Raw genomic sequence first — 12,121 nt, 5'->3', positions numbered from 1 at the left:
ATTCCAATGGGAGTCGCTGACTAGTCAAGGGTGGTAGTGAGTGAGTTGCTATGAACACTGATGAGTGATTGATGAAGGGTGAAGAAGATCATTGCTTCCCCACAGGAAATACAAAGGGTTGGAATGTCCTTCTATTAGACACCTTCTTATTTCAGCACATTCAAACTTTACAATGATAATATGTCTGGCAGGAAATATATGCAAATTACTCACTTGGCATGCAAGCAGATTTCTATTGGAGGGAGATCCAACTGGGACAAGGCTAAGCCAGTTGCATAGCCATTTCCTTGACTGATCCAAATATGTATGGCTTCCACCTGCATGACATATCTAAAATTCAAATAATCATTAATCATAATACTAAAGAAAAATTCATTTCAAAAACATCTTTAGCTTAATTTTTGATACAAAAAAGGGCTTCTCCTACACCACAAGACAGCATCAGCAAGAGATGAACTACAGACACATTTACACACATCCTATCTCTAGCCATACAATGTACCAAAACAAAGTCTACTTTCACAGATTCATCATGATTGACATTGACCTCCTCATATTCAGTAGTTCAGCTAATGAACAGCTGAGACATTTGCAGACCTAAAACTATATGAATGAAGCAGGTTCATGTCCCAGGACTGGGACATTCGCAAACAACTTATGAGAGAAGTGGCTAAAATAACATCTGCAGAATAAAGAAAGAGAATTCCTACCTATGCACCTACGACAAAATTTTGCCAAAAGGCAAGGTTAGTGCACATTGCTCAATGCATAGTTTACTTGATGAATAATGATGTTTCCCTTTGTTGCCATGCTCATTACATAATAATCATTTCCAGGTTCAACTAAAATTAACTCCAACAACATATTGTCTTCTGAATGCTTCATATGCCCTACTTCAGTCCATGATGAACCCATGTTTACATGCTCTTTCCTGTGTGGCAGGGTAGAGATAGAAATGGATGAAGGTAAGCAAGTATGAATATGTACATGTGTATGTATGATGTCTCTGTATGTGTGTATATATGCATGTACATGTTAATATGTACATGCATGTATATGTGTGTGTATGGACATTTATGCATACATATTTATTTATCTATCATACTTAATCGCCATCTCCCACGTCAGTGAGGAAGCGCGAGGGAACAGATGAGGAATGGTCAGCCCACCCACATACACATGTGTACACATAAACATCCCTAGACGCACATATACATACATATACATTTTAATGTATACATACATATACATACACAGACATATACATATATACACATTTACACTTGCTGCCTTCATCCATTCCTGTCACCAACCTGCCACACATGAAACAGCACACCCCCCTCCAGCGAGGCAACGCCAGGAAAAGACAAAAAAAGGCCACATTCGTTCCCACTCAGTCTCTAGCAGTCATGTGTAATACACTGAAACCACAGCTCCTTTTCCACATCCAGGCCCCACAGACCTTTCCATGGTTTACCCCAGACACTTCACATGCCCTGGTTCAAACCACTGACAACATGTTGACCACAGTATACCACAATAGTGCCAATACACTCTATTCCTTGCATGCCTTTGACCCTCCAGTATGTTCAGGCCCTGATCGCTCAAAGTCTTTTTCACTCTATCCTTCCACCTCCAATTTGGTCTCCCACTTCTCCTCCTTTCCTCCACCTCTAACACATATATCCTCTTTGTTAATCTTTCCTCACACATTCTCTCCATATGTCTAAACCATTTCAACACATCTTCAGCTCTCTCAATCACACTATTTCATTTCCACACATTTTCCTTACCCTTTCATTACTTAATCCCTCTCAGGCTCAGTTCTCTGTTCTTAATGCTACCTTGCTAATGTGGAAAATGGCGAATATGTATGAATATACTGCTATTCACCATTTCCCGAGTTAGTGAGGTAGCGTTAAGGACAGAGGACTGAGCCTTTGAGGGAAATCCTCACTTGTTCCCCTTCTCTGTTCCTCCCTTTGGAAAATTAAAAACGAGAGGGGAGGATTTCCAGCTCCCCACTCCCTACTCTTTTGGTTGCCTTCTATGACATGCAGGGAATACATGGGAAGTATTCTTTCTCCCCTATCCCCAGGGATAATATCTATCTATATATATATATATATATATATCCATGGGGATAGGGGAGAAAGAATACTTCCCACGTATTCCCTGCATGTCGTAGAAGGTGACTAAAAGGGAAGGGAGAGGGGGGGCTGGAAATCCTCCCCTCTCGTTTTTTTTTTTAATTTTCCAAAAGAAGGAACAGAGGGGGCCAGGTGAGGATATTCCAAAAAAGGCCCAGTCCTCTGTTCTTAACGCTACCTCGCTAATGCGGGAAATGGCGAATAGTTTAAAAGAAAGAAAGAAAGAAAGAAAGAGGATATATATATATATATATATATATTTTCTTTTTTTCTTTCTTTTAAACTATTCGCCATTTCCCGCGTTAGCGAGGTAGCATTAAGAACAGAGGACTGGGCCTTTGAGGGAATACCCTCACCTGGCCCAATTCTCTGTTCCTTCTTTTGGAAAATTAAAAAAAAAAAAAAAACGAGAGGGGAGGATTTCCAGCCCCCCGCTCCCTCCCCTTTTAGTCGCCTTCTACGACACGCAGGGAATACGTGGGAAGTATTCTTAATCCCCTATCCCCAGGGATATTTATTAAGAAAGGGGGTGACTGTATTGTTGACTGGTTGGTAAGGTTATTTAATGTATGTATGACTCATGGTGAGGTGCCTGAGGATTGGCGGAATGCGTGCATAGTGCCATTGTACAAAGGCAAAGGGGATAAGAGTGAGTGCTCAAATTACAGAGGTATAAGTTTGTTGAGTATTCCTGGTAAATTATATGGGAGGGTATTGATTGAGAGGGTGAAGGCATGTACAGAGCATCAGATTGGGGAAGAGCAGTGCGGTTTCAGAAGTGGTAGAGGATGTGTGGATCAGGTGTTTGCTTTGAAGAATGTATGTGAGAAATACTTAGAAAAGCAAATGGATTTGTATGTAGCATTTATGGATCTGGAGAAGGCATATGATAGAGTTGATAGAGATGCTCTGTGGAAGGTATTAAGAATATATGGTGTGGGAGGCAAGTTGTTAGAAGCAGTGAAAAGTTTTTATCGAGGATGTAAGGCATGTGTACGTGTAGGAAGAGAGGAAAGTGATTGGTTCTCAGTGAATGTAGGTTTGCGGCAGGGGTGTGTGATGTCTCCATGGTTGTTTAATTTGTTTATGGATGGGGTTGTAAGGGAGGTAAATGCAAGAGTCCTGGAAAGAGGGGCAAGTATGAAGTCTGTTGGGGATGAGAGAGCTTGGGAAGTGAGTCAGTTGTTGTTCGCTGATGATACAGCGCTGTTGGCTGATTCATGTGAGAAACTGCAGAAGCTGGTGACTGAGTTTGGTAAAGTGTGTGGAAGAAGAAAGTTAAGAGTAAATGTGAATAAGAGCAAGGTTATTAGGTACAGTAGGGGTGAGGGTCAAGTCAATTGGGAGGTGAGTTTGAATGGAGAAAAACTGGAGGAAGTGAAGTGTTTTAGATATCTGGGAGTGGATCTGTCAGCGGATGGAACCATGGAAGCGGAAGTGGATCATAGGGTGGGGGAGGGGGCGAAAATTTTGGGAGCCTTGAAAAATGTGTGGAAGTCGAGAACATTATCTCGGAAAGCAAAAATGGGTATGTTTGAGGGAATAGTGGTTCCAACAATGTTGTATGGTTGCGAGGCGTGGGCTATGGATAGAGATGTGCGCAGGAGGATGGATGTGCTGGAAATGAGATGTTTGAGGACAATGTGTGGTGTGAGGTGGTTTGATCGAGTAAGTAACTTAAGGGTAAGAGAGATGTGTGGAAATAAAAAGAGCGTGGTTGAGAGAGCAGAAGAGGGTGTTTTGAAATGGCTTGGGCACATGGAGAGAATGAGTGAGGAAAGATTGACCAAGAGGATATATGTGTCGGAGGTGGAGGGAACGAGGAGAAGAGGGAGACCAAATTGGAGGTGGAAAGATGGAGTGAAAAAGATTTTGTGTGATCGGGGCCTGAACATGCAGGAGGGTGAAAGGAGGGCAAGGAATAGAGTGAATTGGAGCGATGTGGTATACAGGGGTTGACGTGCTGTCAGTGGATTGAATCAAGGCATGTGAAGCGTCTGGGGTAAACCATGGAAGGCTGTGTAGGTATGTATATTTTGCGTGTGTGGACGTATGTACATGTGTATGGGGGGGGGGGTTGGGCCATTTCTTTCGTCTGTTTCCTTGCGCTACCTCGCAAACGCGGGAGACAGCGACAGAGTATGAAAAAAAAAAAAAAAAATATATATATTATCCCTGGGGATAGGGGAGAAAGAATACTTCCCACGTATTCCCTGCGTGTCGTAGAAGGCGACTAAAAGGGGAGGGAGCGGGGGGCTGGAAATCCTCCCCTCTCAATTTTTTTTAATTTTCCAAAAGAAGGAACAGAGAAGGGGGCCAGGTGAGGATATTCCCTCAGTGGCCCAGTTCTCTGTTCTTAACGCTACCTCGCTAACGCGGGAAATGGCGAAGTTAAAAAAAAAAAAAAAAAAAAAAAAAAAATATATATATATATATATATATTTTTTTTTTTTTTTTTTTTTTTTTTTTTTATACTTTGTCGCTGTCTCCCGCGTTTGCGAGGTAGCGCAAGGAAACAGACGAAAGAAATGGCCCAACCCCCCCCCCATACACATGTACATACACACGTCCACACACGCAAATATACATACCTACACAGCTTTCCATGGTTTACCCCAGACGCTTCACATGCCTTGATTCAATCCACTGACAGCACGTCAAACCCTGTATACCACATCGCTCCAATTCACTCTATTCCTTGCCCTCCTTTCACCCTCCTGCATGTTCAGGCCCCGATCACACAAAATCTTTTTCACTCCATCTTTCCACCTCCAATTTGGTCTCCCTCTTCTCCTCGTTCCCTCCACCTCCGACACATATATCCTCTTGGTCAATCTTTCCTCACTCATTCTCTCCATGTGCCCAAACCATTTCAAAACACCCTCTTCTGCTCTCTCAACCACGCTCTTTTTATTTCCACACATCTCTCTTACCCTTACGTTACTTACTCGATCAAACCACCTCACACCACACATTGTCCTCAAACATCTCATTTCCAGCACATCCATCCTCCTGCGCACAACTCTATCCATAGCCCACGCCTCGCAACCATACAACATTGTTGGAACCACTATTCCTTCAAACATACCCATATATATATATATATATATATATATATATATATATATATATATATATATATATATATATATACTTGTAATGAGCTAATAATTGGGTTTGCATATTCTACATCTTTTAGCAAGTCTGTTCCAACTAGGGACCCGAGTGAACCTCATGGCATTACTGGGAGACTTCTTGTAGAGAAAAAATATATCCAATATATATGTGAAATAACTCTTTAATTTGATTACAAACCTTCAGTGGGAAGTCTGTGGTAGGGCTGAGATGTGGTTTATGTGGAGCAATGAAGGGCCCCAACCTGGTAAATTTAGGAAGACTCTGGTTAATAACCACCAACTGTATCCCATCAGGACCATCCTCAACTTTAATCCACGATGGGAGAGACTGATAAGCCAGCTGAGGTTCAGGGTGCTCCATTAGCTTAGCCTGATACAAAGAAAATTATGAAATAATTCTAATGATCCACTTATTGTATAAACACCAAGCAATTCCTTATAGTGAAATTAGGAGCATTGTGATACTCCCTGAGGTTCCCCTTTCATTGTACAATATTATACACACTGATGTTGGAAACTTAAACCAACTCAATAGGCATTTGCCTGAAAGTCTTTTGAGCACTGCTCTGCCTCACATTGGAAATTACAAATATGACATAAAGGTCAACATTTCATTTACCCATGGCAATAGGAGACAAGTTCATATCAAACAGGCATAAAGATCAAGTCAAGTAGAGTAAAATAATGCAAAGAAAGTCACCCTTGATGAAAATGTATCATTATCAATGGATTATAACAGTGCAGCATTGTAAGATGTGTGCAAAGGAACTACTCTGTTGTTAGAATTTAATTTGTAGAATTGAGGCCTCCAATCCCAACCTTGCAGGCCAGCAAAATGGTAGGAAAAGTCATTTCCGTATGGCAAACTAACTTCCTTACTACCTTCTTAAGGAACTACAATATGAGTAAAACTAATCCTTGGCTCTTTGTCTCATGGACAAATAGGTCCTATTCCTTGTTACACATCACATACAACAGTAAAAAAAACCTATGCAAACAAATTATGCTTTTATTTAGATGGTACTAGATATATCAAAGTAACTGACTTCTCTGTACTTTCAGCCAACTAAGAAGTTTGTGCTCCCAGAGTACATTAATGAATCTTTGGAAAACTAAAGAAAAGTATAACTCACCACACAATCATAACTACATACTGCAAAGGACTGCTTAAACATTAATGAATGGCCATACAAAACTGATATAAAGTAGGCAGGTCTACTCACAGAGCTGTCTAGCTGAGACAGCATAGGACAGCTGCATGCTGAGTGGTCATCTCCACAAAGGTCACACACACCATCTGCAACAAGTCAAACATGATGAAAGAATGTCCCTAGTTGGAGGTTGAGACTGAAGTTCTGAAAAACAATGTTCTTAGATCTGAACTGATTCTGATCTTTGTAAAACACATATTGGATGGTATCTAGTCCATTAATAAGCATCTTACAGGTAACAAGACACACAGAAGCACAACACTCAATGAGACAGAAATTTTACAGGGCAATATTAGTAAATTCAGAAAAGGCTTCTCATGTTCAATGAAAGTAGAGTCATATAAAACTAAATACCACATAGGGAGAATAAAGTATTTATACATATACATATATATGGAAATTTTTCTTGGTAATTACAAAAGACTTGTCTGTCTCTTCATGGAATATGTAGTGTAAGACTGGTCCCCTCAACCAATGGATCATAAAAATCAACTAATTTTCATAACTTCACAACTAAATATGAGAAACATAACTGATATGTCACTTTATATGTAATTAGAAATGAAGAGTCATATGGCAATATCATATCTGAGAAATAATGCAAATAAAACTCAGTTCTTGCCATGCACAAGCAAAAGGCGGTGGCTTACATTTAATAAAGTAATTTTTTCTGAAATTAAGCTACCAGACAACAATTTTTTTCATGGTTGTTAACTGTTTTCCAGAGTAAGCAAGGTAGTGCAATGAACAAACAAAGATAGGGTCTCATTCACTCACATCCACTCTCTAGCAGTCACGTATAATGTAACTAAATCAAGGCCCCCTATCTACAACCATTCTCCACATACCTTTCTGTGGTTTCCCCAGACTGCTTCATATGCCTCTGTACAATCCACATTGCTCCAATTTACTTGATTGCATACATGCCTTGTGCCCTTGAGCATATTCAAGCCCCAAGCACTCAAAACCCTCTTTATTTCATCCATCCATCCATCCATTCAGTCTCCTCTTCTCAGCTTTCAAATATTCTTTCTCCACCCAGTTTTGCCATTCAAATTCTCTCTCTTAATTTTTCTTTGCCCACAAAAGAAATACCAACATGGTGTATGATAAGTGTCTAGTTTAGCTCAGCAACACTAAAATCTTGTTCTGCAAGCTAGTGTTTAAGAGACTACAATGACAGTTTTGAAGCATGATACACATTATTAAATTTCATTAAATGACATCTAATATGGCAAAATTAGTGAGCTATATCATGGACAATGCAGGGTTAGGTATGACACAAGCAGAGTATCTACAGAACTGACAAACACCGAACTAACCTCATTTATTTGCCAAAATACAAAGTAGAAACATACAAACATTAAATAAGTCTGCTGCTGGGAATTATAAAACCTGTCATGCTTGTTGAAATTTCAGCAGCATTTGTCAAGCACCCAGTTCCACAAAAGCATTGAACATAATGACTTATCTTGACTGCCAAAGAAATCAGGTAAGGTTTACATTAGTTCTGCTGATTTTCTACACATGTATTAACTACTTTCACAGTAATCCCACATTCCACCTGATACACATAATGCTCCCTACAGTTACCTAATCTAATATCAATCGGTGCAACATAATTCTTCAAATCATGCTCTGTAACTATTACTGTAGTCTTTAAACACCAGACAAGCAATGCAAAACAAAATTATGCAATATCCAAAACTAAAAGCAATGTGGAGCTAAACATATTCCATAAATAATATTAAATTGGTCTACTGGTGGTGGTCAAATGAAACAGGTACTTGTGTGGAGATTGGCTTGCAGGACATATGGACACTCAGTCTGTTCTCTGTTTCTTGACATCCATCAGCAGTTAACTTAATGCTCAATCATGAGTCTGCCTGGGAGGCTAGGTAAGGCCTTCACAGGTTCCAGTGAACTTATAGTATTCACTGTGCTTTTACATCAACTAACATCACATTTTCTCTGTTATTCATAACCCATGCTACTACCATCCACCCTTTATTCTTCTTTTAACACAGAATGAACTAGAGTATAATGCTCTGGATCATGCTCGCAACTTTCAGTGAATTCTCCAAACAATACATTTGCACCCAATATCCAAATCATGGCAAAACTAGCAATTCATCATGTAGTTAGGTTACATTAATCTTAGGCATGCTTATCTTACATTACTCCTATGTTAGGTTCGGATTGCATAGTATTCTTTAAGCATTTTACAAAATTCATGAAACTATTTCCCTCTACTTCAGAGCCCTGCTCACTTTGTGAAGAACTCCAGATTCTTCTTGCTGTATTTTAATGTCATCATCACATGAAGAAATGAATTATGTACCGTGATTTAAGTCTCTTGATACCAATTCTGAGTACCTTCAACCAAAATAAGGATACTGACTAGGTATGTTACCATTAAGCAAGTTGGTGGGGTTATTATGGGTTGTTTATATTCTACATGTGCATTACCTAATTCTACACATATGAACCACACATATTCCCTGATTTGAATAAACGTTACCACCTTACACTATATCCTTCCACAAAATATGAAGTTCCAAATCATGCTTCCTAATCATTTCTGTAATCAAAACAACCTATATAAGGCAGGGTAAACATAGGTATCCATTTCCCTAAACTTCCCTACTCCCGTTTTAATGCGGAGAAAAAGTAATCAATTACCAATACAATTATGCAAGCAATAACTTCTACACGACAAACACATACTGTAAACTAACTCTGAACAATCCACAAACCCAATTTTTTCCTCCGAGTTATCACTGTAGCCACTGCTTAGACGCAGTCCTTTTAAAAGTCTCTTCTCCGTACACTTAAAAATGCTCTTGAAGCTTGGAAGCTTGGTAACTTGCTTCAGCTTTAAATATAACTTTAAAACACGAAGCTGGTAACAATTCTTAACATAGAAACAACTTACTCTGAAATTCCGTCATCGTTGATCAACAACTTGGCAGCATTAATCAGACTTCATTATGAAGAACTCCACCCAAAAAGAGAGTACTAAGATCTGCAGCAGCTATGATCAAGTTTCTCCCTTTTTAGAAGTGTGGTTGTTCGGCTCTTCTCACTTTTAATTACTTTAATAATCCTTGTTCTGTGTTCTCTTGCTGGTGGTTGAGACTTGGCGACAGAAGGGTTTGTTGTCATTCCGTCAGCTGAGCGTTCGAACGGGGCTTGTTCGAATCTCTGGATCTCTGGTTTGGTCCAGGTGCAACGACGAGTCTGTGGTCTGTTTCCACTAAAATGGTTGTTCATTGGTATAAGTGAACTTGAAACCGACAGTTGTGTGGTCTTTTTCAAAGACACTAATGGTCTTTGGTCTGGTTCACTTAAAGCGACGAGTCTATGATCTGGTTCGGTTTAATCGACGTGTCTCTGATCCTACTTAAGATGAAATCGAAGTTTTGGATTATGAAGTTTCGGCTGGTTTGACGAGGGTGTGTTATAGTCTCTGGTTTGGGTCTGCTAAATTGCCATATCTATGATCTAATTCAGCTGTACCGATGAGTATGATTGTGGTCAGGGTCTCGTATGCCGCTGGGTCTGTGGTCTGGTTCAGCTGAAATGACGTGATCTGGGTCAATTGTGGTATGGACCAACGGCTCTCTGATAAAGTTACTTTTAATCAACGAGTCTGGGTCGTGTATCCTGGGTCAGGCTTAATAGACCAACGGGTTATGGTGGGTCTACTGACCCGAGTAATCTGTTGTGAGATCAACTTGACCAACGGGTATTTGGCCTGGATCAATCAGTCTACCGTACTTGGTTCCATACTGACTTCTGTTTTCTGTTGCAGAGGGTTAGCAGGTCATGTGCCTTTTTGTTTTATTCCTTCGGCGTTGAAGAATTATTTCTTTTAGTTTGGATAACTCTCTCCTCCACCAACAACAGTTTTGACAGCAATACTTAACATGCCTACTTTGGTCCGTTCATATCCAAACTGCGTGGTTACATTGTGATTATCTATGCTTGTAATAATACCTCTCATTTTCCTTGCAAGTTCTAGTCCATATTTTTGTTGCAGTATGGTATGCGAGCTTTCATGCTTTGCTAAAGAATAGCTTTTATTTGATCTTGTAGAAAACGAATTCATTTTCCAACCTGAGGTACTTGCATCTTTTGCCGAAGGTTGTATGTTCGTCTACACAGTTTGCAAATTCGACTCCTGAAACATTCATGATCCTCTTACTTGATCTGACCCCAAGTGGTTTAGTTTCCTTTTCTTGAGCAAAGTTATTTTCCAAAAGGTCCGTACTTCAGCCATTGTCAAACACCGTCTTCGAAAAAGTATTCCACAATTGCTGGCGTCTACCACATACAATGTGCCATATAACCCTGTCAGGAAATTGATGAAATAGGCAAAAATTTGATATCTAGTGAGACTCTTCTTTGCTTTATGTTTGGATTGGGCAGTGAGTGGTGGGATGATGAAGTGACGTTGCTGGTGAAAGAGAAGAGAGAGGTTTATGGGCGGAAATTATGCGGGAAGGAGTGCAAGATATAGGGAGACGTATAAGAGAAAGCGGCAGGAGGTCAAGGAGAAGGTGCACAGGCTGAGGAAGACGGCATGTGAGAGTTGTGGACCAGTAGGTCGTCTGTTATCTGTCCTTCCCATACATCTCATCCACCCATCCAAGTCCCAACCACACACCCAAGGTCCATTCACTGACTCACTCACCCAGGGCTCGCCTACTCAGTGAATCTATTCTTCCAGGACCCAACCACCCATCACTGACCCACCTAGCCAATCAAATTTCACTCAACCTTCTAGGACACACTCACCCACAGATCCAGAGTCACCCATCCACCTAACCTCATAAGGGTCATTTAAGGCTCACCAATCCAATCATTACTTCTCACTTACCGATGGCCCCCTCACTCACATGGTCCAGTCGCTCATCCAAGGGATATACACTCCACTTACTGCCCAACTGCCCACCTCAGGGCTCATCCACCCACCCAGATTTTAACCATCTAACCAGGGTTAATCCATTCACCCATCAAACAACACACCCACCCACTCAGGTCCTACCTAAGCTCACCCACCTACTGAGGCCTACTCATCCACTCAGGGCCCACTCACCAACCCACCCAGGGGCCCAAACATCCAAGGTCCACCCACATATCCAGGGTCCACCCATACGTCTAAGGCCCACCCATTCTTCCCTCGCAAAGCATACTTAGCCCTGCTCATAAGTTCCACCCACACTCCATCCTAAAGGTTCCTCTATCTTCCACCGTAAGGCTAACCTACCTTACCCTAACAAGCTCCACTTACCATCCATCCACGCTCCCCACACAAAACCTAGCCACCCTTTGCCCACAAAGTTGAGTAACCTCCACCCACAAAGCCTGGTAAACCTCCACCCACAAAACCTGGCTACCCTCTTCCCACAAAGCTTAGTCATCCTTCACCCACAAAGCTTAGTAATCCTTCACCCACAAAGCTTAGTAATCCTTCACCCACAAAGCTTAGTAATCCTTCACCCACAAAGCTTAGTAATCCTTCACCCACAAAGCTTAGTAATCCTTCACCCACAAAGCTTAGTAATCCTTCACCCACAAAGCTTAGTAATCCTTCACCCTCAAAGCTTAGTAATCCTTC

At 40.9% G+C, this 12,121-nt stretch overlaps 1 protein-coding gene across 1 annotated transcript in view; it reads right to left on the bottom strand.

The window, feature by feature from the left end:
• The window catches only part of LOC139759880 (uncharacterized), a 33,187-nt gene extending 23,493 nt beyond the window's left edge, over positions 1-9,694 (bottom strand). The window contains 4 exon segments of the mRNA XM_071682417.1: positions 214-330; positions 5,466-5,657; positions 6,511-6,584; positions 9,434-9,694. Of these exon segments, the coding sequence (XP_071538518.1) occupies positions 214-330; positions 5,466-5,657; positions 6,511-6,584; positions 9,434-9,449 (399 nt within the window). The 5' untranslated portion in view covers positions 9,450-9,694.
• Positions 9,695-12,121: the final 2,427 nt, after the last annotated feature.

The sequence above is a fragment of the Panulirus ornatus genome, chromosome 34 (genome assembly GCF_036320965.1).
Source record: "Panulirus ornatus isolate Po-2019 chromosome 34, ASM3632096v1, whole genome shotgun sequence".
NCBI lineage: Eukaryota > Metazoa > Arthropoda > Malacostraca > Decapoda > Palinuridae > Panulirus > Panulirus ornatus.
The sequence above is the reverse complement of the archived record's forward strand: the minus strand, read 5'-3'. Positions and strand labels throughout refer to the sequence as shown.